This window comes from Bos taurus, chromosome 2 (genome assembly GCF_002263795.3).
Source record: "Bos taurus isolate L1 Dominette 01449 registration number 42190680 breed Hereford chromosome 2, ARS-UCD2.0, whole genome shotgun sequence".
NCBI classification, from domain to species: Eukaryota; Metazoa; Chordata; class Mammalia; order Artiodactyla; family Bovidae; genus Bos; species Bos taurus.
This window is the reverse complement of record NC_037329.1, coordinates 88,019,904-88,047,250: the sequence shown is the minus strand read 5'-3', so window position 1 is coordinate 88,047,250 and position 27,347 is coordinate 88,019,904. Positions and strand designations below refer to the sequence as shown.

Below are 27,347 nucleotides of genomic sequence, written 5' to 3'. Positions count from 1 at the left end.
CCCTGGGTGGGGACACGGGGGCGTAGCGGTGACTCCTTCGGCGTTTCGTTTTCTTTCCCCCTTTGCCTCGTTACCCCGTGGTTGAAAATCGATTTCTATTTTTTTAAAGAAAAACTACATTATCAGGCCAGTCGTTGTCTCGCTGCGCGGCTGCAGAAGGAGATCCAGTTATTAAGCGCTAGACTGAAAAAGAATGAAGGGATCCGGGAGCCCCGGGGGCGCTGTCCTTTGTCGCCGGAGCAGTGAGCGCTCGGTGCCCGCAGGCCTTCCGCCCTCCCCGGCTTCCCAGCCCGCGGCCGCGGCCAAAGCACACCGAACCAACAACTCTCCTTAGCTTCGAAACCTGTCTTCTAGTTTTCCTTGCTTAGGGCAGTCGGCGCTCCTACCCCCACCCCCCCGGCGCCCTCGCCCCTCCGTTCCATTTGCGACCCCGGTGCCGAAAGTTCCGCGTCTTCTCCCGAAGCAGTTCCAAGCCTCGCGCGTCCCCTCCCGCCCTCGGGACTTCTGCACTGTTTATTCCCCAGAACCCCCCCACCCCCACCCCACCCCCCCCCCACCGTCCGCCCAGACCCTCTGGCATCTTGGGTGTCCCGCCGCTCACCGTCTAACGCGCACTGGTAGCCCACCAACTTTCCCCCATCAGCCGTGTCCCTGGCACGCATCTCGCAGTGTAGGCCTCAGGGGCTTGTTCAGGTGAGGCTAGGAGCACACGTCCACTGCCCCTGCCTTGGGCGGCCCGACGTCCGCCTCACCGCTCCGCCCCTCCCAGGCCCCTGGAGCCGCTGCGGGAGCCAGGAGGGATTTATCTTTGCCTGGCGCGGGTTTGGGATTTGTCCGGCTCTGATGCCAACGAGCAAGGCTTGCGGATAACGAAGTAAGTGTCCCCCGCCCCTGCGCTCCGGCCAGTCCCCAGACGCCTCGGGGGCAGCCTAGAAAGGGCAGGAGCCCACCCCGGTCGATCGGTCCTTCTAGGCGCGTTCCCTGTGGAGCTTTCTGGCCCCAGGGGCCCTTATCCCCTCGGCGCTTCCAGTTTTCAGTCCCAGCCCCGCGCAGTTAATTCAGTCTGCGAAAATGTTGGTCGCCCAACTCTCCTCGGACAGTCCGCGACGGAAACTGACTTTAGAGCTGTTGTGGGCTTCACGTGAAAGGAACGATTCCCTCCCGCCTCCTCTCGCCCCCAGCAGAGCAAGCCCCGGGCTGGAGGGGGGTGGGGGTGGGGGAGAGGCAGGCCCGCGTGGGTTCCTAGGAGCCGTCGAAGGCAGTTGACGATGGCCATTTCCATAGAATTTACCCCCTGTGCTTTCGGGAGTGGAAGGAGAACGCGGCACAGTTTTCCCGTGTTCTCTAAGATGTGGCGCACCGCGGGGAAGGGCTTCTTTGCTAGGGTGACCAGACCTGAAATCCTGGCAGCCTAGTGATGGATGCTGGATGATGGTTGGGGCCACGGCGCCCGACCGCGAGCTAGAATCCCACGCCCGGCACCGGCACCCTGCGCTCGGGCAGTCGGGCCTAGTCTTTCCCGCGCGGGCACTAGGGAAGGAAGGTTGGCCAGAGCGGAGGGCTAGCACAGCAGAACCCTCGGAAATCAAGAAATCACGAAATGTTGTCATTAAAAGTGCAGGCCATAAAAGAAAGGAGAAGAAAGGCCTGGCAAAAGATAGAGAGGGAGAGGGAGAACATGGAAATGAGAAAAAACATACATACTTAAGTCCAGCGTATAAAGACCCGTTGATTTTTAAAATAACAAATCTCAGTGTGATTATGAAAGACAGACGACCTTTGACTAGATGACATATGAAAAAAATTGGGAGTGGGGGAAGAAGGGGGGAAAAAATCTGAGTAGATTCCCTACGAAAACGTCAGTGAGAAGCAATCTGAGGGATAAAAATGTCCCTCAGTGTGAACTTAATGCTTTGAGCACTGGAGCAAGCCATTCTGTAATGCGCAAAAATGCATTTGGGATCAAATTATTTTTTGAAAATAGTAATTAAAACCAATTCTTTTCTTAAGTGTGATTTTGTTTTAAAACTGGAAATAAACCACTTGAGGAATATAAAACAAAACCAAACAAAACTTTTGAATCATAATTTATTTACTGTTTTAAAAGTAGAATATCCTAGCAAAAGGTAAAAACGTTATTTAAAATTTCTTATTGTCAAAATTAAACATGCTGGAAAGAATCGCTTACTTCAGTTGAAATAAAGTCAATACAAAAGTTGTGCAGTAAAAAGCTCATGTAATTTGAAACAGAAAAGGCCTTTATTAAGGACAAAACTCAAGTGGGGTGGGGGGGGGACCCATTCCGGGCATATATCACAAAATTCCCTAGAATTCTTCCCTTTTAAATGGAAAGAAATTTGTAAAATCTAAACACCCATCTCCAAGCATTCAAAATACATTTCTGGTTATAACTCATAGTATTTGACATTTCCTTCTATGTTAAATGCAATTAAATTTTTTAAAAATTCTTTTGCCCAAAATGATAACTTTCTTCATTATTAAAAATGGTCAAGAGTAAACTCTAACAAAGAAAAAATCAATGAGTTTAAAAGAGTATAGAATCTGAAAACAAACTAGCCACAATGTACATTTAATTGTACTTAATTGTAAACTTTATTTAAATTGCCCTTCTCAGGGGTTTAATAATTTAGAATCAATAGTTCCTTTCAAAACATAATAAAATATTTACACTTTATAAAATATTAACCGATCAACAATACAGCTGTGTTGTTCATAAGAGTGTAACTGAAGTCCCCATAATCACGCTGTTGACATAAGCCTGTGCGAAGTGATCCTTCGCAAAATGTAAATGAAGATCTTCGGACAGTAGTGTTTATAAAATAGCTCATTAATGACTTAAGATTGAATCGCTCCAACCATTCGCATCATCAGATATAATAATAGTGACGAATCAGACAGGAAAGATCCTGGCTAAACGATTTGCATTTTTTTCCAGAAGTACTGAAGTCCTAATATCACCAATTCTTCTAAGTTCTTGGACATTGATCCGGAGGAGGATTCTGCAGTTCAACACCAAGGTAAGGAAAGAAACAGCATTATTATCGTTGTTAAGGTATTAATAAGAAATGCGCCTTTCCCCATTTTGAAAACGGGCTTAAACTTTGACAGTGGTAGTAGCTGGTTTTTGCAACACCCCCTTCCCATTCTGACTTGATAGTACAGATTTTTAAAAAAGTTTGTCGATCGAACTTACAGTTTTGTTTCTTTGTAGCCCCAAACCTACCACCACGAGTTGGTTTGCTTGAGCACTTTGTTCCGAACTGTGCGATTTCTCGAACCCTTTCTTTTAGGGAGGTGGGAGGGGGATGAGGTTTGGAGGGGGTAGGAAACCGGGAAAAGAAAACGCAGCCTAAAACTCCCGGTGGCCCCCCAAAGGTTTACTATCCATCTCGCTTCCTTTCTTCGCCCGGCTCCGACCGCCTCCGGGGTCGCCTCGGGCTCCTTTGGAACTCGGTGGGCGGCGACTGGGTGCAGGGTCCTCCGGATTCTGGGCTCTGAGACTTAGGCCGGGGGCAGGTTTCACTTCTGGGACCCTTTCTTTTCCAGTCTCTCCCACCTTCCCGTTCCCTGTTTTTGAGGGGAGGCTGGGTGCATACCGCGCGCCGGTTGGGTGAGGAGAGTGGACGGCGACCTAGCTCTGGGTACCCCAGGTTGAAGCGGCTTCCCGCTGCGGGTACACCCGACCAAAATTTCCATTAACAGCCCCCCGAGCGCGTTTCCCGAAAACGAATATAGTTTGGCCCTCTGGCGCCGCCGTAGAGTCAGCGCTTCTTAAGGGGGACCGGCGACTCAGGCGACGAGATGTGGGGGGAGGTCTTGGGGTCCCCAGGGTTAGGAAGGAGAACCAAGGTGTGCGGGAGGACAAGAGGTACCGCCACCTCAGGAGGCTTCAGTGGCCTCAAGACGGGAGGGGACGCGTCCACATTTTCCCGCCGCAGGTCGGGACCGCGAGTGTAACCCGGAGCCCCCAGTGTCTCGCGGGGGCCGCGGCTTCTGCCCACGTGCTTTCTTTAAGGAGGTTCCGCGTCCAAGAGTGATCTTAGGGACAAAAGCGCGGCCAGACACCGGCCTGCTCAGCCACTGCCGGCGCCACCTTAAATGAACACCGCGGCCAGAGCCGGGCTATGGGCGACTGCGGCCGCGGGAGTCCGCAAAAGTTTGTGGCTCAGTTACGCTTTCGCGAGACCTGCTGGGGACGCCCCCGCACGGCCTCCCCCGGGGTGGGGAGGCCAGGTCCTCGCCGCACAGCTCTAGGGCTGCGCTCACAGCCTAGGGCCCGAGCGGCTTGGGGTCCCAGGAGTCCCAGCCCAACAGCCAGAAGACTGGCAGCCCCACCGCCCTCGCTGCCACCGCGTCACGGCCTGCAGGCGGCCCCGGCTGCGCTGCTCGACATGTCGCCGGCGCTGCGAGAGGTCCAGGGACGTCATCCAGGGATGACCCCCGCCCCGCGCACCCCCTGCAGCCCTCTTCCCTGTGCCACCCGCAGCCCGGCGGGCAGTGCCGGTGCGCCTGCCATTCGGGACACCCGGGCTATTGTTCTGGACCCACGGCCGTGCCAGCTCTGAGCGAGAGGCGGCCTTCCCCGCGCGTGCGGCGGCGCGGCGGGCCCGGACGGCTGGCTCCGCGCTGAGGGGGAGCTCCCAGGCACCGGGAAAAGTTGTTCGGAGGGGCGGAGGCGGTGGGTGGTGGGCGGAGGCGGTGGGTGGGGGAGGCGATAGCCCTCCTATCTCCAAAGTCGAAAGTACTCCGCGTAGTTAGTAGAACCCGGAGCCGAGGCAGCCGCGGTTGCCTCCTGCGCGTGGGTCTGTGCCTTCGCCGGGAGACCAGGCAACCAGTGCTAGTCTCGTCGCCGCCGCAGCCTCCGCGCTGGGACTAGTGCGCCTCTGGGCTGGGCGAGGCGGCCGCGCCCTGGACCCGCCACGAGGAGGAGGAGGAGGAGGAAGAAGAGACCCCGGGCCGCAGCGCCCGCCTTCACCCGGGCGCACCCACCCACCAGCCGCGGCCACCGCCTCGCGCGGCACTCGGTTCCCTGCCATCGGTCCTCCGCCGCCTCGCGCGCGCGCGCGCGGTCCTCGCCACACGGCTCTCCCACCGCCGACTCTCTCTCTCTTCCTTCTTCTCCCTCCTCCCAGCTCTCCACCCTCCCCTCTTCAGTCCCTCAGCCTCCTCTGCAGCCCCGCTGCTGTTGGGTCGCCTGGCTCACAGCGATTGATTGATTGATGTTTAATTTCCTGCCAGGCGGGGCCCCCCTCCCCCCGCAACCTCCCCGGCCCTCCTCCCCGCCCCCCACTTTCCTTCAATGCGTTGGACCAGTCTGGCTCGGGTTTAGATCTCTCCCCCCCAACCCCCATCCCGAAATAACCCAGAGACTTCCCCTACCCCCACCCCAAATTATTATTTTGAAGGCGCTAGATCTGGGGACGGAAAGGGGGAGGGGGAGAAATCGGAAACCGAGGACAACCCAAAAGGACTCACTTTGCCTGATGACTCAACGCAACTAATAATCATCTCCCTCTCACTGTGTCTCCCTCTGCGGCTCGTCAGTGAGTCCGGCTCCGGCTGCTGGCGGCGGCGCCGGCCGAGAGGGGAGAGGCTGGAGGTGACAGCTGCGGCGGCCGCCGCTTTTGCTCCCGCGCGCGGTCCCAGGTCCCTGCGCCTTCTCGATTCTCAGTGGCACCGGCCCTACCGGCTTCTTCGGCCGCGCCTCCTCGCGAGCTAGCGGCCCCGCGAAGCTGCAGCCCCGACCCGCCTCCTCCGCCTCCCAGTTCTCATCCCTTTCTTTCCAGAAAGGGTCTCCTTCCCGAAGGTGTGAAAAGGCTTTTTCAGCCTCCTTCTCTCTTCTCCCCTCCTCCGTCGCCTCCTCCCGCGCTCGCTCGGGTGCCCCTTTAGAGGAGCCCTCCTTTCCCTCTACTCCTCCTCCCTCTTCCCCCCACCCAACCCCCCCATCATCATCATCATCATAACAACCATCATCGCCGCACTAAGAAGACACCGTGACCCAGGACCTTAAACGTTTGGACCTGGGAAAGAGGAAAGGGAAAAGAGTAAAGAGAAAGGAAGACTAGGAGAACACTGCAAAGCATATCACCAGAAACTTTCCACCCTGGATTCTCTACTTTTGCTCCATGGACAGAGCCCCAGCCAGCCAAGTTACAGACAGACTGTGAGCAGTAAGTACTCAGGGCGAAGGCGCCCGCGCCAAACTCGGGAGTCCGGGGAAGCCCCGGGTCCGGCTAGGTTCCCTCCCCGCGGCTCTCGCTCTCTCGGACAGCGCAGCGGAGGGAGTGCGGGCGCAGCCTTCGCCCTCAGCCCTCGAGCTCAGCCTCCGCATCTCTCGCATCCCTCCTCTCACCTCCCCTTCGCCACCCCCACCTTGTCTCCTCGAGCCGTGGCGACGCGGCTTCTCTCACAACCTGAGCGCCCGCGAGGATTCCCAGCGCACTTTGTTGCGCCGGGTTCCAGCTTCTCCGGGATGTCAGTGACAATGTGAGTGCCTTTTCATCAGGTGTTTCCTCCTGCGTCTCCACCCTCTCAAAAATCCAGGGGTGCGGAGATCTGCGGGCTCTGTGAGGAGCGCGCTGCCAGCCAAGCGACCCAGAAGAAAACTTTGGGAGATTTAAAAATTGGGGTTGATGAAGGCTGCTCCCTCACGCACCTAATAATTCAACTGCTTTTTAATTTTGTATTTTATCCTGAAGAGCTTTTGAAAACAAAACTCAGGATCGGATGAAGATAACGTTCCAAAATAATAATGACTGTAGCCCCCGCCCTTGAGGTGAAGGTTATTCAGAAGATTACTCTGATCAATATCTCCAAGTGTTTTGGAATGCTTATTAATGTGGAATTAGGGTTGATTTTGTGCAAAGTGTGTGTGTGTGTCCCAAGACATGCTCGGGAAAGATAAACAGCAGGGATTCAAGGGTCTTTTTGCCAGGCCTTTGCCTACTGCCGGGCGATTCAGAGCGCCTTCATCGTGTGGTTAATTTGTTTTCTTATGGACTTGTGTGCACCCCAACCCCTCCTTGAGTGCGTGCGATGTCTTTTTATGAAGTTCATTTCTTCCGCAACCCTGACCCCTCCTCCCTCCGACAGCAAGGCCGTCGCACCCGAGAACGGGTCATGCCAATCCTGTCCCAATGAATGGATCACTTCTGGGCGCCCCTGGGCGAGGGGCTGGACTTCGTGACCGAGAGCTAACTTCTGGGGAGCAGCAGGGTCGCGGCAACCCAAGTTTTGGGTTTGCTGTGGGCCACCGAGTGTCAGGTTGGGTCCGGTTTCCCCGGCCAACCGATGTTCGGGCCCCTCGGGCAGCGTGGGAGGAAGTTTGGGTGGCTTTGGTGCGGCGCGCTGCCCCACTGGCCTAAACGTCTATCACGTGTGTGAGCGGTTTTCCCTCTTTTTTTTCTTTCCCTCCCCTTTCCCCCCCGCCCCCTCCTTAGGTCCCTGCGCGTTTTATTGCGACCTGCCGGTGGGAACTTTGTCTCCAAGTCGGAGCAGCATGGAGCGGCGGAGCGAGAGCCCGTGTCTGCGGGACAGCCCCGACCGGCGGAGCGGCAGTCCGGACGTCAAGGGTCCTCCCTCTGCGAAGGTGGCCCGGCTGGAGCAGAACGGCAGCCCCATGGGAGCCCGCGGGAGGCCCAACGGCGCCGTGGCCAAGGCCGTGGGAGGTAACAGCCCGGAGCGGGGAGGCGCGCGCAGCCCGCGGCCGGGGCGATCAAGGCCCGGGTGTCAGGGTTCAGGTTGATTAGGCGCTGTCGCGGTGTAGGGTTACAGGAAGTGAGTTCCAGGTTGCCAAATAATGCCCCCGTCGCCTCTCTTCTGCAACTGGTAGCTTCATCTCGAGTTAAAACAAGAAAGTGGTTTACCCGGAGGGTGGCATTTTTTGGGCACTTTGCCACTATGTGCTGAGGTGTTGGCAGGTTTATGTCACAGCCAGCTAACTGTTTCTAGATTTTCCTAGAGAGCTTTTTAGTGATCTAACTCTTTTGCTTTGCCTCAAGAGTGTCTGTTGTAGGGATGGAGTTTAGGTGCGATCGCTTTTATGGACTAATCTTGAATGCTCAGGTTAGACCAGGAGCAAGGGTGTTGATGTTACTTTATTAGTTAGGACAGTACTTAGAGACAAATGATTAACAACAGGGAGTATTTCCAGCCACTTTATTTCAAGTGGGAAATAAAGAATCCCTGCGAATCTGTCAGGCCTTTAGAGACTTTAATGCTACCGTTTTTAAAAAATAAAGTTTATATGCATTTGTAACTTTGTTACGGAATTATATAGCACAACAGGTAAAAATGGTATAGTGATCTTATTGGCTACATGCTGTTTTTCTTTCCAAGAACTTAATATTACTTAAAATCTTTTGCAGTGTTTACTACTTAAACAACCACTTTCTTTTAAAGTGGTTAGGGAAAGTAATTTTATGAAGTAAAGATATGAAAGAAATTTAAACACTATTAAAATATTTTGAGGTTTATAGGACATTTCCTTAGTTGTTTTATACATGTAAATACACAGTTCTACATGGCATGCAGTTTTTTTTGTGTGTTTGACATAAATTACTAATTAAAAATTTTTTGCTTCTAAAAGTTTTTTCCCCCCTAATATTTTCAGTATTAGCCTATTTAATGTTACTCTTTCATTAGCCTGCCTGAAATGAAACAAAACCCTAGGGAAAGTTAGTGATAAGTTCTCCTGCTCTAAATAGCCATTGTGTGTATTTCCAAGTAAAGACTTAATTCGAAATATCCAGTCCCTTTTAAAGAAATTTTATAAACAGACAATGGACAATTTATAAAAGAACAGGCTTTTGGTTTTACTTATTTTATTATTACTATTTCTTGTAGGCATTCAGGATGGTTTGCTTTAGTTCCTTATATTAATCATCTCCCTTGCAAAGTACTCATTTGCTCAATTTTTAAAGCTTTAATAAAATTATTTGGCTATAGATTGTGGGCTTATGTATCTTTCATTTAGGGACTTGAAGCAAAAGAAAACTTCGTAGTTTTGTGACTCACTTTTTAGAAATAGTGTTTATTAATGTGCTGTCTTGAGACTGAAAGAATAACTTCGGACTTCTGATACCATTTTTTAGTATATGCATACAAGAAAGAAAAATATATAGTGAACATGGTGGGACCAAAGGTGAGATGACATGATAAGTGCTAGTGATGTTGGGTTGAAAAGCTTTTGGAAATCCTTGGAGAGGATGTGTTCTCAAAGTGGCCTTATGCATAAGGGAAAAAACCCCAAAAAGCCTGGGCTGAAATTTTGGTTTCTTTCTAAACTCCCTAAATTGAAAGAAGTCTCTAAACATTTTAGAATGTAATGATTAACAATTGTACTTTCCTAAAGCAAGTTTTTCTTTCCTTCCTATATCTTACTGAACTGTGAAAGAAACTACTTGATTTTGTTGACCAGGGATACCTTCAGTGTAAAATAACAGTTACTTTTCATATTTTTGTAGGTGATAATTCACATTTGACCACTTACTACAAATTTGATAGAGACAAATATGAAGCCTTGGTGAGAAGTAATAAATTTGTTTCAATAAGCTGGTTTAGTCACTTTTTCTGAGCTTTAACTTAATTTAGTAATATCAAAGATCTCTGCTGCTTCCCAAATTGAAAATAAAAATGACATTATTTTGTCTCAATAAGTACCGTTTATGATATGTAATAGTAAAGTGGATAAAATAGTTTACATAGAGTGGATTTTTAAAGATTTTTTTTTTAAAGATTTTACTCTGTAGAACATAATAGATTGGAAAAATTTTCATTTAGGAAGTTTTAAAATATAACAACTTAGAACATAACATTTCAATAGTGCAAAGTTTTCTTATTGAATGTTAATGATTATTTTGTGGGTTTAAGTTTATATATGGATAGTTTCCAAAAGTACATTGAGATACATAATTTTACTTCATTATAACTTTTAATCATGTATATAGATTGGAGAAAAGCAAAGTGTTTTTAAAAATGCACATTCTAAATTTTAAAAATATTTAAGATAATATTTCTATTTAGTAGTTCTTTTATAATTGAAATGATTGCGGGGGAACATAGAGTATATATAAAGTAGATTATATTTCTATTATCCTACCTCTTCTTGTTTAAATATTCTTTATGAAGCAATATAATAACCCTAGACAACTACAAAAATATTTATAGCTCTGCATCATTTATTACCATTTTCAGATATACTGCAGTCTTGTCAATGTTGTAAAGATGGCTGTAATAATAAATAACAATAATAATAATAAAACAGAGCTCAAAATTTGGGAAGATGTGTTAGTTAATCTTTAGTGATTCTCTTTCTTAAATAGTCTCCCCCTAAAAATAGGGGAAATCATTAAGTTAATTGGCTACTCAATAAAATGGCAGTTTATCTTACTGCTTCTGATAAATAGGTAAATAAATGTTTCTGAATGCGTTGGTTGCCATAATAAATTCTGTTGCTGTCACTACTTTTCTAGAGGGAGAGAGAGTTTGCTGTATTTTTTGATGAGAACTAAATTTTTTTTTTTTTTCCAAAAGAGAGATCATTTTAGTGTCTGGATTTGACTGGATGAGGTGGTAGAAAGACTATCACAGGATTCTGTTTTAATAGGGGGACTTAGAAGTGTGTTGTTTACAGTGTGGTTAGCTTTAGAAGACTATAAGAAAGTAGATCTATTTTGCTTTGTATTTCTAACACTTTCTAGGCTGTATTTGCTCTTATCTAAGCAGTATGTTTTAAAGCGTGTATGTAATAAAATATAAGTGCTCAGATATATATGACAGTCAGCTTTTATAGAAGGTCCTTAGGAAAAAAAAGGCTAATATCTCTTTAAAAAACATATGAAGGCTGGGAGAGAGTTTAGAGCAAGCAAGAGCACCACGGTGTTGACAGCTTTATATCCCTGCTGGGTAACATTCACTTACTAGAATTGGCGTCCCCTCTCAGCTAGTAATTCACTCCATAAGGATTTTGAAAAAGGGTGATTAATGGTGGGGAAATTTATATTCGTGAAATTGTTGATTAAAACTTACAGATCTATTTGAAGACTTAGAAAAAGAAAAGATTATTAAGGATGATGAATATAAGAATCAGATGATCCTTTACCACCATTAGCATAAGTACCTAAAATGTTCAGCTGTATGCAATGCTTCAGCCACGAAACCTACAGCATAAAATGAAAGTGATGCCAATCAAGTTTCCCGAGGAAGCAAGGCATTCTGCTTTCCTCCTGGACTGCTGAAAGGCGCTGGCCAGTTGTGCCTTAATAGCAATAAATTACTGTGCTTCATTCATTGTTAACACAAGCATTTTCATTTTTTAATGTTTGGCTTAAAGAAGAACTTTCAGACAGCTTTATTTAAACTGAATGAACAGTGCTAGAGTATACCAGATGGTGTATTTGCTGATAGGAGGCATTAAACATCAGAAATCTTTTTGATATTTTCCATTTTCCTTTGAATTTTGATGATTTTTTTGTTTTGTTTTGGTGTTAAATGTTCTAGAGTTCAAAGGAAAATGTTTAAACACTAGGAATATCTTGCTTTTTTTTTTTTTTTTTGAAAAAAAATTAGCTTTGGGGGGGAAAAATTAGTTTTTAAAACAACCATTTAATTTTGGTGAAGAATTGTCTATTGAAGTTATAACTCTTGGACCCCAAGTAGACCTTTTCTTCTTGCTACCGGTTAGCCCTTTTAAGAACACAACTGTCTTGTTGGAAGGGGGAAAATATCATTATGCAATACATGCTGATGTACTCAAATTGGGAAGCAAATGTGATCATGATTGTGGGGCAGGGCCTCATTTAGAGCTGAACACTGTCTACAGTGTTAATTATCTGCATGTGGAACATTTCCTTTTCGATTAAAAGAAATGCACTTCAAGTCAGGTGTAGCCACCATAGGAGCACTTATAGAGAGACATTTTACATTTTGAAAGGAGTGCAGATACGAAAGAGTATAGATACCGACTTATAGACATGTATAAAATACTTAGAAATTTGAAACAGATTGTCAACATAGGCAAAATGGAGAAAACTCATTAAATTCTTTGTAACTAAGGGTGTACAACACCATTATGCTTGTGGGGAAGACTCATGTTATTACTTTAAAGTGAAAAGATTGTATTTCCCTCTTCTATTCCTTTTTTTTTTTTTTTTTTAAGGGTTTAAGTTCTTCTAAATAGAATGAACTTAGGCTTTGGGGTCATCCAACAGTCTTGTATGTCCTCTGTAGTTTTGCTGAGGTAGAAAAATAGCCCTCTCTAAAGTGTTTTCTGTCCTTGGGCTGTTATTAAAATAAAGATATACTTGGTTAAAAAAAAATATATGCAATGAAACATACACATTAAACAGAACATAGGGTATCCGCCCCTCAAAGTCCTGAGCATAATTTGATGTTTCGAGTAGTTTTGGAAGCCTTATATTCCATTAGTAGAAACCCACTGACCATTATATATTCAAGATCATCTGAATGAAATATGTGTATGTGTGTGTATTGAAACTGCATAGATATCCCTTAAAGCATCTGTTTTTTAACCCCTGCGGACAATAGGTAATATCCTCTTTCTCCAGGGGGTTGTGACTGAGTATCAGTCTGTACATACTACATATCCTGTGTTAATTCTTCTCCCCTTGTGTGAATGTATGTATATATTTTGCCTACCTATCTGTAGGGAAGGAAACAGACTAATTATAATTTATTAAACATCTAAGAAAATTAATTTTGAGTTATTTTTAAAATGTGGAAATCAGTTTTATTCCAGGCAAGACATAGTAATTATTTGGTGTATCTGACAAGGCAAATCTGGTAAGCAGTCAAACTTGGTGGTACTACTTTGATAATTTAAAACTCTTTTTTTTTTTCTTTTTTATGATTTAGTGCAGAGACAGTTAATATGATATATAAAAAAAACACAAATTGACAGAGTTAGATGAATTTCAAATTATTTTCTTTGGTCTTTTAAGGGTTTTTAAGTTTCTATTGAGATAATAATGACAATTTCTCATCATTAAAAAAGTTTCTTATAACTAGTAATCTCATATTAGGTGCAAAAAAAATATGTACATAGTTTTTTATTTAACTTGTTATTTTGTATTGGAGTGTAGCCGATTAACAATGTTGTGATAGTTTCAGGTGAACAGTGAAGGGACTCAGCCATATGTATACATGCAAAAAGTATGTACGTAGTTTGCTTTATTTCAGGAAGCCAAACTTTATCTGACATAGCATGTAAATAAATAAAAAGTTATTTATACTTTTATCTAATAAGTAGGCTTTTTAAAAAACTTGCATAACTAATGTGTGGTCACAGAGTAGTTTTACTATCTTCCTTACATGAATGCTGAGATACAATGGCATTTTGGAACGTATTTAAGGATGGAGCATTTGACAAAAGTTGTATGTGTAACAGTTTGTCAGTGAAAAGTGACAAGTGGGAAATGACAAATGAAATGTTGGCATCATCACTCTTTATTTTGATAAAAATGTCTCAATTTGCAGTGATATAATACTGTTTCATATTATTTCATGAGTTGTGTGAGATGCATAACGGGAATTTAGATTTTGTGAACGGAAAATTAGCAGCCCAAACTCTCTTTTCTGAAGCTTTGGCAGCAAGTTCCCCCTCCCCCCCAACTCCCCAAGAATAAGAACAGCAGTGAAATGTTGGATCTAACCCATACATTTTAACTCATTATTTTTTGGAAAAAAGGAAAGAAAGAAAGGAAGGAGGGTGGGGAGAGAGAAAGAGAGAAAAGAAAAGAAAGAGGGAAAGAACTGAAAATGGTTTCAAGTAGGAGACCTTTATGTTTAGCTCAAAAATGAAGAAGAGAGTTTGCCTTTTGTTTTCTTTATAATGACTTAAAAATGAATGGTTTCCTTCTGCTGACTTTGATTGTACTGGAGCTTTCTCACTTCCAATCACCACTGCTCTCCAGCATTAATTTAGGATGTCAATATGGAGAGCCGTGGATTCCTTTTATTTTAAAGTGCAGTAGAGGTTTGGAAATGTCTATGTGTTAAAAATGGATTTTTATATACAAAGGATTCATTATCCTACTACTTACGGGTAATGTGATAGATGCTTCAAAGTCAAAGTAGACCGCCCCTGAGTGGAAGTGAAGTATGAGTTAAAACAAAAGCCAGTTAAGGACTCACACATTTCCAAAAAAGTATAGATGTGGCCTCTATAGTGTGTTATTTTCTATATTTCTGAATTCAGTGATCAACCAAACATTTATTTTCTTCTTTTACATGAAACAAGCCCCACAAGGACTTTATGTTACAAAGTATTTATGTAAAAATGATCTGTGATGGAGTTTTCAAAGTCATGGGACTCCATCTATACATATAATTTTTTTTTTTGTTTTCAATTGACACAGTTATTGTGCTGTTTGATAGCAAATGATTTAAAAATTGTGGTGAAATCAGTATAACTAAGAGGCAGTGAAAGGCTACATCAGAAATTGTTTCTGCAACTTTTGCTTCTCATTTGCAGTTTTTAATTATTTCAGATTTATAATTAACCAGCTAAAAATGACCTAATATAGAGTAAATGTGCTGTAGATGTATAATTATGATGATTAGGTTTTTGGTTATATTTTTCCATTCTTAATTGATGTGTATATCTTTAAAAATATTAAAAATAAGCTTGTGAATATGATAGTTATTAGTTGACAAATGCTTAAAATGGAAAAAAAAATCCTTAATAGAAATTTCCAGAATTTGAACTTTGCAATAAAGTTATGAGCAAATTATGAGAGTCTTATATTGTACTACAGTCCATGGGGTCGCAAAGAGTCGGACACGACTGAGTGACTTCACTTCACTTTCTATATTGTACTAGGAATGTTCTTTATATGTGTTTAGGACACATTAGGATAATAAAACTGTCTGGGGGATGTATAGTTCAATTTTGATTGCTCTCAGTATTATTACTACTTGCTAGTGTGTAAGACAGATTAGTTTCTACCCTTAACTAGTTGCCTTATCACTGGAATGAAGTTCGGTCTTAGCACAGTGGGCTGTTCAACTATAGCATAACATAACAAAAAAGATTTTTAAAAAGTTAAGGAGAAATGCTGCAAGCTACTGTATATGAAAAGGGGTGCATTTCACACCAGAGTAACTTTTTGGTGCTTACTGATGGTTGCATGGTTATTGAAATGTGCACAGTAGCTCTGTGACTTTGTTTTATTGAAGACTTGCACAGATATGAACAAAATTAATAGAGACTCTGGTTAGAGAAATTGTTTTTCAGAGCACTAAGATCTGACAGAAGTGATTTGCATCTTTCATAGAAACAATTTTAATTTCATAATATTAAGCACAGATATCTTCTTATTTCTTTTAAAAATATTTTTTACTTCTTAAAAACAATTTGGCTAGAAAGCGAGTGTATCTGTTCTTTCATAACTGGATAAGATTGATTTTCAAATTTCCTGATTATTCCCCATATTAAAATTGTTTATTTTTATTGTGCTTGTTCCAGTTATTTGTATATGCATATAAGAAAAGGAAAAACTGATAGCTTACTAGGAAAATACATTCATATCAAAACTCTTAAAATAGCAATGTTTTCAAAATATTATTATTATTATTATTTTTGGTTAACAGAACAAGAACTTTCTTTATTCATAACCCAAAGATGCTAACAGAGCAGCATGATAAATGTCTCTTTAAGTGTCGTAGTAAAAGAAAATGACTTGCTTTCTGAGGCAGTGGAGAGTTTATGTTGTTTTGGACCCATTTCCCAAGCAGTGATCGAAAACAGATTACAATAACAATTATACAGTCAGAAGATGCAATATCCATTTCTGCTTTAATTGAGTGAAAGAATAATAAAAACATCATTAAGAAAAATGAGGTGGACCTGTCATACAATGTACCAATTTTTAGTCTTGGAGAAGATGCAGAAAAACTGAAGTGCTTTTCACTTACTTTGCTGTGTTTACTAGCTAAATTCTGTTTTGGGGAGAGACTGTTTGGTTCTCACTATGCCCTGGGAAGTTCCGAGAGGAGCTCCTGGGTGTAGTTGCTCAGGAGACATGGAAAGTGCTCATTGGTTTGTCTTCATACACAGTTGAAGATGGGGAATCACAATTTCTTATATTCTACCTGCAGGAGTAACTGCCTTCTCTCTTTCTCTCTCCCTCCCTCTTTTTCACCTGTGTAAATGGAAGTAAACAGTAATGAATGTTTCTCTTGTTACAAAGCCCTGCAAAGTAAGGGTTAGGTGTGGTCCCTGGGCCTGCTGCTCTTCCTCCTCTGGCTGATGGAAGAACAGCCAAGATGGGGGGAGAGAGTTGAAGATGAATAATGAACACCCTTATTTTTTCTTGGCATTTGTGGCATTGTGGGGGGACCCCAAGTTTCCACACAGACGTATCACCTGACATTCACATAGGTGATATACACTGTCCTCTGAGATGCATAGGCTTTGGCTGCTGTCTGCAATCTTTGGAACCATTGAATCGATAATCCTTCACACTGCTGAGCCCTCATTCCCCAGGGCAGCGCTTTCAGCAACTTGGAATGAGCTGACTGGCAGCCGCTGAAATCGGTGGCTACTGTTGTTTCACTGTAGGCTGTATTTCTTACTCTGTTCATAGAATTGCGTGTGCTTGGAAACTTGGGTGATGACAGTAGAGTTAGCCCAAACAGGGGAGTTAACCCCTGTCGTGTGGATACTAAAACCACAAATGAGGTTGGTCATCAGAGCAGCTGGAGCCCAAGGTTGGACTCAGTTGACAGAGTTAGAGGAGACTATTTCTTTGGTTTGTAGCTAAGAGTTTTCTTGGGTTCGATCTTTAAAAACCTTTCTGAGAGTAACAAAATGAAAGGAATAAGATAGGCAGTAAACCCTTCCTGGTGGAGGTCTCATAATCCCAGAACTGTCCAAAGCATAATCCCTTTCAGACTGGAATTTATGTCATACAGCTCAAAAAGCTTCTTTTTTTTCTTTTTTAAAAAATTTCAGTTTAGAGAGTCTAGTTAATGGTGCTTTCATTAAAATACTTTTGTCAGCAAAAGGTTTTTCAGTTTTAACATTTACATAACCTAACATCATTGACGAATGCCACGAGCTTTAAGGGTCTATTAGTGGTTCCATTTTTTCTGGGCTTTATAATTTAAACCTAAACATTAATTCTGGGTGGAACTTGGCATAATGTCTTTTTGCCTTGGAGGGAATTTTTGTTGTACAATAAAAAAAAAAAAAAAAACTGTTTTTTTTTTCATCAGTCACCTTCTCCATGTCTCCCCTCCCCTAAGTAAATAGCAGTTAAATAGTCAAGGTTTTAAAAGGGCTTATTTAAATCAAAAAAAGAAGTGATTATTTTAGGTGAATTTAACAATTTTCCATTAGTTCATGTTGCAAACTAGTGCTTTTGATATTAACAAAAAAGATCTGTGAGGTTGATAATTCAGAGAAAATATTTTTCCTTTCTTTCTCTCATACTGAAGTCATGTGACAAGTTTTTTTTATAAAAATATATTTGAGGACTCTTGAAACTTACAAATCACTTACGTGTCTTCTTTATTAGAAGCTGAAAGACTTAAAAAATTCTCTATGTTGCCTGAAATGATAACATTGACTAGAAGGAAAGAAGTTGGGATCTCATTGTTAAGTAATAAAGGAATGACATTTCCCCAGTATTATTTTGGAAAGTAAACTTCAACTAGGTTTCTTAAAATGATCTCTTTAATATATTATACGAATACTATGTTAAAGTTGAGTTATCATAGAAATCTGGTAACAAGGTGTTTGTGAAATTAAGAAACAAGAGAGGAAACTGCGATGATTAGTTTGTCATGATCTGCAAACGAGAAAGGGTTCAGAATGCTAGTGAGGATGCATGCCTGGAAGTAGCTCATGGAGGAGAGTGAGGCTAAACCAGAGTTCTCCTGAAGCTTTGCCAGCTTTCAGCTCACCAGGGTCCATTCAGATAAGATTTTGTCCTGTAGCCTTGGAAGATGTGGTACTAGAGGAATGAACATCCTTTGTTATTTAGGGGGTATAAGAGGAGCAAATTGTTCACTGAAAGGCAAGTTATTACTCATTTAAGACTCAAGTAAAGGCACTTGATAACAATGAACAAGGTGATCCTGATTTTCTTTTTTCTTCTCAGATGAATCTCCAGTTAACATTCAGCATGACTTACTCTATTTACAGGTCCATTCATATAGTGAGTTTGAGCCTTCAGCACATTTTTACGGCTAACTTATCACCCCTCACCCCTCAACTGGAGCTTACTATTGAAAGTCTGCCAATGCCGTCACAAATGGTTGTTAGTTCCCAAGAGACTTGGAGGAGAAAAAGAGCTGAAGGAGAATGCTGTGCCCTTAGTGAGAGCCATTTTGCTGCACACGTGTTTTTTTTGCCGCCATGGTGAAACTGTCTAGGCGCCGACCTTCATATTCAGGATTGATACCGCACGCTCTCCTGTGAAAATGTATAGAATTCCAATTAGCCCAGGGTCAGAGTATAAATGTACCTCTTTTTACACTGTTCCAAGTGGTTAGTGGAAAACAAACTGCAAAGTAATTCCCTCAGCCCCCCAATAAAAAGATTTATAGCAAAATAATTCTCAGCCGGATAGTGGGACTGTTGTAGGTTTGCGTTTGATATTTCTAAGACTGAAATACAGTCCGTGTACCCAAACTAAGCATTTATTGTAAACAAGTTAACTGCCGAGAGCTTATATTCTGTCAAACATAATTATATTGAAGATTGATGTATAGCTTGAAAGCGAGTTAGAGGGAGACAGTTCTTTTCAAGCCAGGAAGGCTTCTGAGATGCAGCTCTTTGCTTCCTTTGATGTGAGTCAGTGAAGTCGTCTTTCTCACAGCCAGCCTCTCATGTATATAATAAACACAGGCTTGCTCTCTGAAAACATATCTGGTTGTCGATCCTACTCCTGCTAGCAAAGTAAAGAAATGAACCCATCTTCATGGAACCTGTTAGGTAGAGTTTCTTTTGTCATCTTTATCCAGATCTGCATAGCGGTGGTGCTGAGATAGTCTCTGTCAGTATGGCAGGCAAGTGAGGAGTGTACCCACAAGCCTATACCTAAACCTGCACCTCTGAATTAACCTCCAAAACAACCCCTTTCTCCTTTAAGGCTGATTTCAAAACAGAGCCTTTGACTTGTCTTTCTGGTAGTTTGTTTTGAGCCTGTGAGATGAGAACTATTTTAAAATTGTGGCCTCTCAAGGGACAGGGAGAAACTACATTAATATGCTTCATGTTGTGGCTCAGAAATTGTTCTTGAGTTAAATAACTTGTGAACTCAGGGAATCTAGAAAGAATGAAATCTTTTTGAAGTTGGGATATTCCATATCTGGGATTAACCCCAATCTAAAATAGTGCAGTGGTCTCCCAGGGTTTTTGTGCTTTAAGAAAGGTAGAAACATATATATTTTCTTTAGGATAAAGGTTTATGACTTTTTTTTTTCCAGGAGACAAATCACTTTGGGCTTTTGTGACACTTTTCAAAGATAGTTAAAAATGGAATTACATTCCTCCTATGATTGGGTGATATCCTTTCGATAACATCAAGAATGAGGTTAAGAGTTTCAGTATATTTACATTCAGGAGCTGAAATAGTCTCTTTGGTTTTATAATATCAAATTTAATATTGCCTTTGGGAAATGATGTAAATTATAAAGAGATGTCTTAGAATCATAAAATGAAAAACAATATCCTAGTTTTTTCTGTTTTGTTTTTCTTATTGAAGTAACTACTGTAAATTACACAGGTACATATATGCTTAAAATACGTTGTGTGGGAAGTATTCCATCAGTGGGGACCTGAGTTTCCCCAGTCTGTATGCTGGGTTTTATTAACTTCATTTCAGTCACAATAATAATATCCTATGTACTGCAATCTAGAGAGCTCAGTGTCCCCTTAGGGAACTGCAGAATACACAGTATGATTTTGGCTTTCTTGCTCTCCCCTCCTGTTCTTTTCTTTTTTACCTCCCAGTGTTAGCCATTTCAAGGACCTGGTTGCTATTACATCTCAGTGGAGGCATTTGTTAGGTACAAGAATGAGAATGGCTTTTAGTGGTTGGGAAAGGATGGTAATGGCTGCCTGTCTGTTTAAGCTTGGCTTTGTGAAATTTGCATTCATTTCACAGTGACAATCTTTACACACTTATTAAATATCTGTATATGTTTTGCTATTTGAACCCTAAACATAGATATAGGGCAGCAGGATTTTTTTCTTGTAAGGCAGAAAGCCTTTTATTTCTCACTATAAAAACTTTACCTTTTCAGGTTTTCATTTGATAAAAATCTCTCCACTCTAGTATGATTTCCTTTGGGGCTTTGCACTAGTGTTTGATCTCAATTTTTAATAATTTTGGTGAGTTAAACTCCCCAAAGAAAACATGTTTGTGCTCTGGAATATTCCCGCTAGAAATCTGGGTAGTCTTGTCTTATTGAGAGCCAAGTGCTTGATTCCTTTATTAATTCCTTGCTAGAGAACCTCAGTATAGTTAGCTTTCCTTAACACTACACTGGAGAAATTAATCAAGGGTTTTTTAACGGTTAAATTAGATAAAATAACATTTAGGCAGAGCTCAAAACCTGTGATGATGAAGCAAATGTTAGTTTGCTAACAAAGATAAATTTTACTGACTCCTTTTTTCATTCCTGGGGCTCTGAGTTGCAAATAGCTTTTCCAGAGAGGATAATAAGAATGAAGGGAGCGACAAATACATCTCTAGTTCAATACTATTTAAAAAAATTACCTTCCCAGAAACCTCCAGAATAAGATTTTACTAAATGGAGGACGGAGATCCTGATGTTAATGAGTTGTGGCTCAGATGGTAAAGCGTCTGCCTGCAATGCGGGAGACCTGGGTTCGATTCCTGGGTCGGGAAGATCCCCTGGAGAAGGAAATGGCAATCCACTCCAGCAGTCTTGCCTGGAAAATCCCATGAACGGAGGGGCCTGATAGGCTACAGTCCATGGGGTCGCAAAGAGTCGGACGCGACTGAGAAACTTCACTTTCACTTTCACAGTCATTTTAACATGTCCTTGAGTCTCAAGACTTACTAGTATATGCATTTCTAACCCAGTATGAAAAGAACCTGAAGAATTTAGTTTTGAGCTGGGGGGTCCTCACACAGTGTGCCATATGTTTGAACTCTTCTGTGATACACAAACTTGCATATTTGACTTTTTTTCTTTTCTTAAATTTTGTTTTGATTCTGGGATCGGTAAACATTTTATCTCTCTGTAGTTACTACACTTAGAAAAGATGCTGCTGTCCTTCAGTGCAGGACGTGGGTAGGACTGCAGATAAGATGCCCTCCGGGCTCTAGGGTGTGTACAGTCACAGGGCAAGGTGCTGTGAGCCAGCAGAGTCCTGTGCCAGTCGACTGGGATGCCTTTGTGGTGATAAAAACAATTTCTGTCGGCAGTGGTTGTGTAGGCCCCCGTGATCTGGAAAACATGGAGTAAGTTAACTCCTGGATCCATGTGTGTGGATCCTTTCCTAGAAAATGTTCCTTGTCTGCTGATGCTTAATGCCATGCAGTAGGGCCAAAGTGATGTGGACCAGTTAGATGGCCGAGGAGTCATGGGGTTTCCAGAACCGACACTGCCTATTAATGGTGGTTATTAATGTTTGGGTGCAATTAGCATTTTGCTAAAATGAACAAACATTTCTCTTGGGTCTGCTGCAGGTCAGTCTGGGGGTGGAAGAGGGAGTGGGAGGGTGAGGACTTATCTAAGACGGGTCCATGTTGGAGAAGGAAATGGCCAGCCTCTCGTTCACTGTAACTGGACATTCCTGACATCTAGGAATTTAGTTCCTTGGATCAGGCTTGCTGTGGCTGTGTTCCCAGGTGGAGCTCAGAAGTTTTGGTTTAGATGAGCAGTTACACTGTGCCTCCTGCATGCCTATGAAGTCCTGTTTTGCAGACAGCCAGGCCAAGTTGATCCTGCCACCGCATTTCTGGAACTGAAGTGTATCGAGAGACCTGGAGTTTTCCTTTAGCCTTCAGATCTGATTTCAGGTTGAATTGTGGCCTCTCAGTTTGGGGACAGGCCTGGAATCAGAGATCTGGAAGACCAGAAAACTCATCTCCCTTCCCTACCACTTTAAACCCAATATGAGCCTTTGAGGTGATAAGTGAGAGGACCAGAGCTTACTTGGCCAGCCCTACCCCTGGCCTATTTTTTGTTCTTATCTTCCAAAGTTAAGATCTGCCCCAAGGGCTATAAAGTAGTATCTGGTTTTACTAGAGAGAATTCTGAAAATAAAATACTTCTTGATAGTCTTATCTTCTCCTCACCTCCACACAGAGAAAGTGGCACCAATGAGCTTTATAGGTAAAACTTTACTTGGAGGTCTAATTCTGAATTCTAAGCAACTGGGTCATGGATGAACAGGTCATGCCCTTAGAGTAATTATTTTGCCTTCCCCATAATTGTAGGAATGACTGGTCTTCTACCTGTGAACAACCAGGACTTTCAGCTGTCCCATCTCTATCTTGCCTCCTGTTTCCTCTTTGGGAAGTGTTAAAAACAACACCAACAGCAAAAACAAATAAATTGATCCTTCTAAGAATCTGTAGTTGACAAGCAAAAGAGAGGAACTTTGGAAAGTGGAGCAGTTTAGGGGAGCCTAGAGGACCTCTGTGCCACCTATAGGTGGCTCATTTGCCCCCAGATGATTTTACTTGCCCTCCTAATACTGGTTTCCAAGGTGACACTAGTCATAAAGAATCCACCTGCTAATGCAGGAGATGCAAGAGAAGTGGGTTCAATTTCTGGGTCTGGAAGATCCCCTGGAGGAGGGCATGGCAACCCACTCCAGTATTCTTGCCCCAAGAATCCCATGGACAGAGAAGCCTGGAGGGCTACAGTCCATAGCATTGCAAAGAGTCAGAGATGACTGAAGCAATTTAGCACTCACACATGTTCGTAGCATGCACACTAATACTGGTGAAAACATGTTTTTCTTTATTACCTTACCTGAAGATCTTTCCACTGGAAGTTAATATGGGCTACAGTGTACTTCTTTAACAATGAAAATGTATCTGAGGAGATTAAGAGACTACCAAACCGTTCAAACTGTAAAGTGTTGCATCTTTTTATCTATTAATCTCTTTGGAATTTCAGCTCCTGGGGGAGTGGGCAGCTGGAGTGGAATGTGGAGCCTGGGGCCATCAGAGCTCAGGAGGTTGGTCCCTGGGAGTTGAGAGTAGGAGCAGAAAAGAGGGGAGTAGGGAAGACACCCTTGATCCATTTTGAAATTTTTCCTGGGACCCCAAGAAGGTGGTGCAGGACACCCTCATCCTTTCTGTTTCTGGTTGCAGTTCTTGGCACTCAAACGTGCCTTTATTGTTTCAGGGTGGAAGGAAGAATCTAGAGGTTAAAACTGGCGAGACTGTGTGTGCTTGTGCCTATGTGAGAAACAGAGACAGAGAGGGGGAGGATATGAGGTTTTAGAGCAAGTAAACAGTAGTTTTGTGTTTCTGGTAAATTTGCAGTAAGAAAAGATAGTTGCCCCCACTCCCACCCGCCTTCCCAGTCCTCTGGAAGCCTCTGTGTTGTTCAGTTAGTTTCCCTGGTAGAATTTGTTTCAGTGTTTCTGCGGATCTGTGATTTATTGATTGTGGTAGTTGCTGAGGGTGATGCTTTACTCCTGGCTCAGTTTTATACAAGGAACAGATACAGATGCAAGGCTCTGCCCTAAAGCCTTTGTGATCTTCAATTAGCCCAGGGGCCTTCTCAGGTAATAGAACCTGATCTACTGCTGCCCCCAGGGAAGGGAGAAGGCCCTGTGGCTGCCTTTCTCCTGGAAAAGGATGGTTTCAGGAGCTCTTTGAAAGAGGGGAGGAAAAAGGCTGGCCTCCTATCATCTCAGACTGGCTCCTGTCATTCAGGGGGCAGGTTTAGGAATGAGGGTGGATCTAGCAGGTGAAGGGGCTGAGGAGGAGCCTGGAGCCTCTGCTCACCCACACTGGAGAAGGACACATTTTGTGAGCCTTTCTTTGTGAGTGACTGTGTTCGGTTTCTCCTCTGCACCCATGTCAATACCCTGACACGCAGTAGGCTATTGAAAGTTGAAGTGAAGTCTCTCAGTCGTGTCTGACTCTCTGCGACACCATGGACTGTAGCCTACCAGGCTCCTCAGTCCATGGAATTTTCCAGGCAAGAGTACTGGAGTCGGTTGCCATTTCCTTCTCCAGGGGATCTTCCCAACCCAGGGATCGAATCCGGGTCTCCCACACTGCAGGCAGACGCATTACTGTTCACTTACAAATGACATGGGTTACCCACTTGGGACACCACAAGTGGTGAAGGGTCCTTTACTGAAAGGTCACACATTTATATTTCTGTGGGTGTGGGTTTTGGAGTGTTGTTTTTTGACACCTTCCCCCCAACCGACACCCCCCCGCGCGCCCCCCCCGCCCCCGCCCCAGGAATGCTGTGTGCCTGAGATTTAAAGTTGGCTAACTGGAACTGCTTTATTCTTGCTTCTCTTGGTTTCTTTGGACATCGTTCTTAATTTTCCTATAGTTTCAGCTTCTTCGTTTATCAGATGAGAGTAATAATAACCCTTTCACAGGGTAAACAGGGAAGAAACAAAGGTAAGAATTTAAGTCAGAGTACGCGATGAGTTAGGAGTTGCCCTGCAGATGAGAGTGTCATTTTGTGTCCCAGCTGTCCCAGAAGACACTAGAATCCTGCTCTAGACCTCTGCCTCTGGACCTTTCATCTTTCACTGTTAGATCCAGCACATTAAACGGTACTTTTTCCTCACATTTATCTCTGTATCTTGTCATTTCCTGAGCACTTTAGATTTTGTTCTCTGAAATGAAGCGAAGACAAAAAAAAAGTCTTTCTTTTATTAAAGAAGTTGGACTAATATAGTTAGAAGTGAAACAATAACCTACAATTTGTTCAATGAAACAGGGAAGATATCACGTTAGATATTGGAGTTTAACCAAGAGTACATCTGTCCTCAAGTCTCTTAAGATCTGGAACACAGAGGAGAGATAAGTGACAATGACACAATTGTCCTGCTAATCAGGTTGTGGTGTATTTATCCTGGGTCAGAAAAACCATTGTATATGTTGGTATTTGGCAGATTGCTTAGAGCAGCTTTGTCTGATCAAAATGTAATAAAAGCCGCATGTATAATTTTAAATTTCTTGTAGCTTCTTTAAAAAAAAAAAAAAACGGTTAAAGAAACAGATGAAATTAATTTTAATAATACATTTTGTTTAACTCAGTGTATCCAAAATATTATTTCTATATTAATAAGAATAATTTTTTGAGTTAAATATAATTATTTTTTATTTTTTGATATTAAATTGTTGACACTGAGTGTGTATGTATCACACGGCACATCTCAGCTCAGGACTAGTCAGCATTCAGTTGCTCCGTCACCGCATGTGGCTAGTGGCTCCTGTAAGGCAGTTTTAGCATATTAAAGTGAAAGTGAAAGTGAAGTCACTCAGTCGTGTCCGACTCTTTGCAACCCTATGGCCTGTAGCCTACCAGGCTTCTCGGTCCATGGGATTTTCCAGGCTAGAATACTGGAGTGGATCACCATTTCCTTCTCCAGGAGATCTTCCCGACCCAGGGATAGAACCCGGTCTCCCTCACTGTAGGCTGAGCCACCAGGGAAGTCCTTCGCATATTAAGTATGGTGCTTTTAACACTTTCACCCTTTTGCTGTGGGGCATGGTGAACATGTTAAGCCTTTAAGCATCTTAATTAGGCCATTCAGTAATTACTGGTATGATTTTCATTCTGAAGAAATGCTTTTCAGGAAGTATCTTGAGCCTTGATGGTGGACCCTGAAAAAAATTATTGGTCTCTTTTTTTCCTCTGTGAAGTGGTATTAATACTGATTTTGAAAAAAGAAAACCAAATGGATTTCATTATTGGAGGGCTATTTGTCAGACCACTTAACTATGTTACATTGTTTAATTCTCACACCATTCTTGGACGTAGATATTATTATTTACATTTTAGCTAGGAGGAATTTAGCTGAGAGGTCAAACAAATAACTCCAACAGGTTAGTAATGATAGTGGCAGGACTTCACTCCATCCTGGCTCTCAGCAGCCTTCTCCCCACATGTCTGTGTTTGCAGGGCTGTGGTGCTGAAGATCAGGTTAACTCTTTATAATGATGCACTCTTCCTTGGAAATCATGTCATGATGAAAATGGCAATTTGAGCATCGTAACTAAGAACAATTGGGAAAATGCATTTTTCTATAGAGAGAGTCCCATTGCTTATTTTACGTCTCTGACAACAGAATTAGCCATTTATCCCAATTTGTCAGAAGAGCTCTTAATTTCTAGCAAATGGCTAGGGCTGTGTGCCTGTCCTCTAGATTAAGCCACTTGCTTACCTCCTGCAATTATAAAAGGCTTAGCGAGGCTTATAATCAAAAGGTTCAAAGTTCTCTACTTGATCATCTGGAGATGGTCTGTGCTATAATAAAAGAAAAATAATGCCATAAGCTTTAGGTATAGGGTGAGGACAACAGTGTCTTTATTTTTCTTCTTGATCATTTCTAAATTTTGTTATGAATGCATCTTAGTTTTACATTGCTATTTTTATTTTATTGGGACTTTTAATTCTTCCCATTTTTATTTTTTGAAGTGCTTATCACATGCTCTCACTATCCTTTCATCTGTTGTCACTTTTTTTTTTCTCTTTTGCCTGGAGCAAATGGGGTGATCAAATGAATAAATATATATATTTTTTGATATATATATCTACTCATCCTTTCATAGTTTTCTTTCCTAGGAATTTGCTGTTTTTAAATGTATACCTTAATTTTCTTCTTCCCTGCATTTGACCGCAGTTGTACTGTTTTACTGGTTTTCGTTTCTCTTGTCATTGTCACTAGTAACTGCATCTATTTTTCTGCCTTCCTCTTCTTTTGTAAAAATTGCATTTCAGTGTAAAGATTTTATCATTATTTTGATTGATCTAATTCTACTAAAAGGGTACATTTTTTCTAGTGGTTAAATATAACCTGTTTATTATAGCTTTTAGTATTACATGTATATGTGCTTTTAGAACAGATTCTGTTATCATATACTTCTGATTAATACTGTTTTGTTTTATAAATGTCCTTTTTTTTTTTTTTTTTCTTTTTTTGAAAGTAGGCGATGCCTGTGAGGAACAGGTACTTGCTTTTTGGTTGTGAGCTGTTATTGCTGTCATGTCAGATAACAATTTGCTTCCTTTAGTCACTGAAATAAAATATTTAGGAAATATTTTGATCATTGACATTTTCAAAAAATAAATCTCTACGTGGTATAAATCTTTGTGCTTTAGTATTGTAGTTC

The 27,347-nt window shown here is 42.5% G+C and overlaps 1 protein-coding gene and 1 long non-coding RNA gene across 2 annotated transcripts in view; one reads left to right on the top strand and one right to left on the bottom strand.

Annotated features, from left to right (window-relative positions):
• Positions 1-2,237: 2,237 nt before the first annotated feature.
• Positions 2,238-5,585, bottom strand: LOC112442950 (uncharacterized). The gene is made up of 2 exons (XR_003031169.2): positions 5,497-5,585; positions 2,238-3,020 (listed from the first exon to the last, which is right to left on the bottom strand). It is a non-coding gene; the product is annotated as an uncharacterized lncRNA (long non-coding RNA).
• Positions 5,586-7,519: 1,934 nt separating this feature from the next.
• SATB2 (SATB homeobox 2) overlaps positions 7,520-27,347 on the top strand; it is a 198,797-nt gene continuing 178,969 nt past the window's right edge. Inside the window, exon 1 of the mRNA NM_001206070.1 lies at positions 7,520-7,688. Coding sequence (NP_001192999.1) covers positions 7,520-7,688 — 169 coding nt within the window. The remainder of the gene's footprint in view (positions 7,689-27,347) is intronic.